Source organism: Plasmodium cynomolgi (assembly GCF_000321355.1).
Source record: "Plasmodium cynomolgi strain B DNA, scaffold: 0077, whole genome shotgun sequence".
Lineage (NCBI taxonomy): Eukaryota > Apicomplexa > Aconoidasida > Haemosporida > Plasmodiidae > Plasmodium > Plasmodium cynomolgi.
This window is the reverse complement of record NW_004192703.1, coordinates 1-3160: the sequence shown is the minus strand read 5'-3', so window position 1 is coordinate 3160 and position 3160 is coordinate 1. Positions and strand designations below refer to the sequence as shown.

The window sequence follows — 3160 nt, the reverse complement described above, 5'->3', positions numbered from 1 at the left end:
ATCATCAAACACGAACCCGGAAAAACTAAACACTGAAAGCTGAACACTTAAAAATAAACCTGAATCATAAACACTGAACCCTAAACCAAACCCTGAGCCCCAGACTCTAAACCCTAGACCCTGAACGCTAAACCTGGATCCTAAACCTAAACCCTAAACGCTAAACCTAGGGAAGGCTACAAAAATTTTCCGTACATTCTACCTATGTATGCTTCCTATGCATAAATATGTGTGAATGAATATACGAAGAACATTCCTCTTAACATAAAAGATATAATATATAAAGGAAGAATAAACAATTAGGGGAAAATATCCGAACAAACAGTAAGTAAAAGAGAACACACGGGCAGGGAGAAAAAGGAACATTTGAAAAAAAAGGAAGAGAAAAATTATCGTTCCCCTCTGTTTAGAACTGATAACTAAATGCGTATGGAACATCAATTTATACGTACAATAATATAAATATAGAATAGGGGATCATTCATTTTTAAATTTCGACCCCTTCCGAATTTTACTTTTAGGTGAGGGGTTCACCTCCATTACCCTCAGAGGAAGAATACAATAAATTCGAAGAAAGATGGAAGACTTGTCAACATTTCCGTATGGGAGAGTATTGTAACCAGGATGTAACGAATAAAGTATGGGACACATTGAAAATATGGAACCTAGATGTGTGGAGCAAGAATGGGAACTTCGCCACTGGAATTGTAAGAAACTATTATTACGCCTGTATGAAGAACACAGGGAACGCATCCGATAACACACCTTGTTATTTTTTATACTTCTGGATAGGTGCTAAATTAAATGAAAATTTGAAAGATGGTCAACAACTGCAAAGAGTCATGAATTCAATATATGATAAGCTAAAAAATTTCCAATTTAAGTATAAAAACAGTAATAAATGCAATAATATATATCCTCATATGAACACATACCTCTTCGAACATGCTAAGAACCTGTTCGACTGGAAATATAACTATGATGCCCTGAAGAAGCGGGCGCAGCGTGGTGAATGCTCCTGTATTGAAAAGTACACCGCACAACTGGAGAGTGCTAAATCTACATATGGGACTGTAAGTAGTATTTGTGAAAACGGTGGTCCCGATGAATATTGTACAAAATTTAATAGCGTACGTAATCAATGGAACCCGCAGAATCTACCAAAATTAGAGTGCAAGGAACCTAGTGCTGGTGACGACTTCGACCGTGGCGACGCCGTGGTAGATGGTGCTGATGATGAGCAACAACCATCGAAGACGAAACCTAAACCGAACCCAAACCAGGCCGGATCCTCTGGTTCTTTTAGTGACGCCGACCTGACCGACGGCGTCAGTGGAGGGGAAGGAAAAGGTGGTTCTGATGGGGGTGTTAGTTACAGAATAGAAGGTGAAGAAGCTCGTGTGGGTGGTTTCGTACACTCTATGCCTGTTACATTTGCCACAGTAGGAGTACCACCAATTCTTTTCCTTCTATATAAAGTAAGTACAGAAATTGTAATTGCCCATTATAATTACCATTGCAGTTGTAATTACAATTATAGTGGACAATTACAATTGAAATATGAATAGAAACATATATATTAGTTATTCTATTTAAAATGAATGTTTAAAGTGAGCAGTAATGTACATATATATTCTGCGCACATGTGCTCACCTCTCTCCCCTTCCTTTCTTTCCTTCTCTTTCTTCCTTTCTTTATTAGTACACAACCTTATTTTCTTGGATAAAAAACTTCTTTGGAAGGAATAGAAAAAGAGAGTCCGTTCTACATGAATTAAACGCCTCCTCGGACGGTACATCTATAGATTATACAAGATCAAACCTAACAGGAACCGATTACATGACGGAATATTCTATTCCATATACATCATCCTTCAGGTGAAAATGAACTAACAAATAATATAGAGCAGAAAAAGAATATAGGTTACCGTAGCATGTAACGTTGAATGTAGCACATCGTATGTAATGCACCGTTGTATGTAAAATTGGAAGCGCGTGTCCCTCGGGAGGGATATAAATAATTATATGGTCCATAAAGTGCAAAGGAAAAATGGCATCTTCCCTTTGTTCCTTTTTTTTTTTCTTTTTCTCTCTTAATGATTGTGTTAACTCTGCCCCATGCTCTTTTACTTTCCGTCGCCTTGCGTTCTGTTGTGCCAAGCTATGCCATTTCTTTCTTTTTTCTTCATACTTCATTCTTCTTTTCCTTCCATTTGTATATTTCAATAACTGCATGAAGAAAAATACTCCAAAGGAGGCTCAGAAAAAAAAATAATAAGGAAAAAAAAGTACTGACCTCCTTAAAAAGCGCTTATGTATTTTATAAAAAAAAAAAAATTATGAAAATAAAAATTTATAAAAAAATGAATGAGGTTTAGGGTTCATGGTTTAGGGTTTATATTTAAAGTATTTCTATGATATGTTATTTACATATAGAGATATATGTAGCTTACATTGTTATGCTTTTTCAAAACATTACACAAGCCTTTAATGTTACATATTACATGCTTTAATAAAGCTTTTATATAAAAATACGCTCAATCATCTTATTATACAAAGACGTAAAAAGATTTTTTGCACACTTTGGACCGAATAAAAAAGTTTAATACTGACTTAAGAATATTTTGTGAATTATTTTGTTCTTATTAACAAAAAAGTATATTATTATATCATAATTTTCGTGCATCCTTCCAAAAAAAAAACGTTATTTTATCTATTAAGAATGACGATTTATAGTTGTTATAATGTGTTATACGCATATTGTACTTTACGATTTTACAAATTTTGCATGTTATATCAGAGCTCTTACTCCTAATAGTCATGGAAACTTGATAGTTATATTAGTAATTGTAACTAGTACATTTATTTAGGTGCGTAAAATAGAATAAAATAAAATGGCATTAAATTTAGTCTAAAATAATAAATAAATATATATTTTTTATGGAATATATGAATTACATAGTGCTATTACCTAATAAAAAAAAAAAAAATTATAACAAAAATACTATAAAAATATGAATAAATTTTTAGGTTTTTTTTTTTTATTTTTGTCTCAATCATTAATGGTATATATAAACATATCATATTAATGTTATAAAGAGATTTCACAGAAAGTACCATATTTCTCTCATAAATAAGCACTTTTTTAACAATAATCATTG

General features: G+C 32.8%; 1 protein-coding gene across 1 annotated transcript; it reads left to right on the top strand.

Annotated features, from left to right (window-relative positions):
- Window positions 1-521: 521 nt before the first annotated feature.
- PCYB_002090 (hypothetical protein) lies at window positions 522-1881 on the top strand (the record flags this gene model as incomplete). The annotated part of the gene is made up of 2 exons (XM_004227630.1): window positions 522-1400; window positions 1702-1881. The coding sequence occupies exons 1-2, from the start codon at window positions 603-605 to the stop codon at window positions 1879-1881; spliced, it is 978 nt and encodes a 325-aa protein (XP_004227678.1). The 5' UTR covers window positions 522-602.
- Window positions 1882-3160: the final 1279 nt, after the last annotated feature.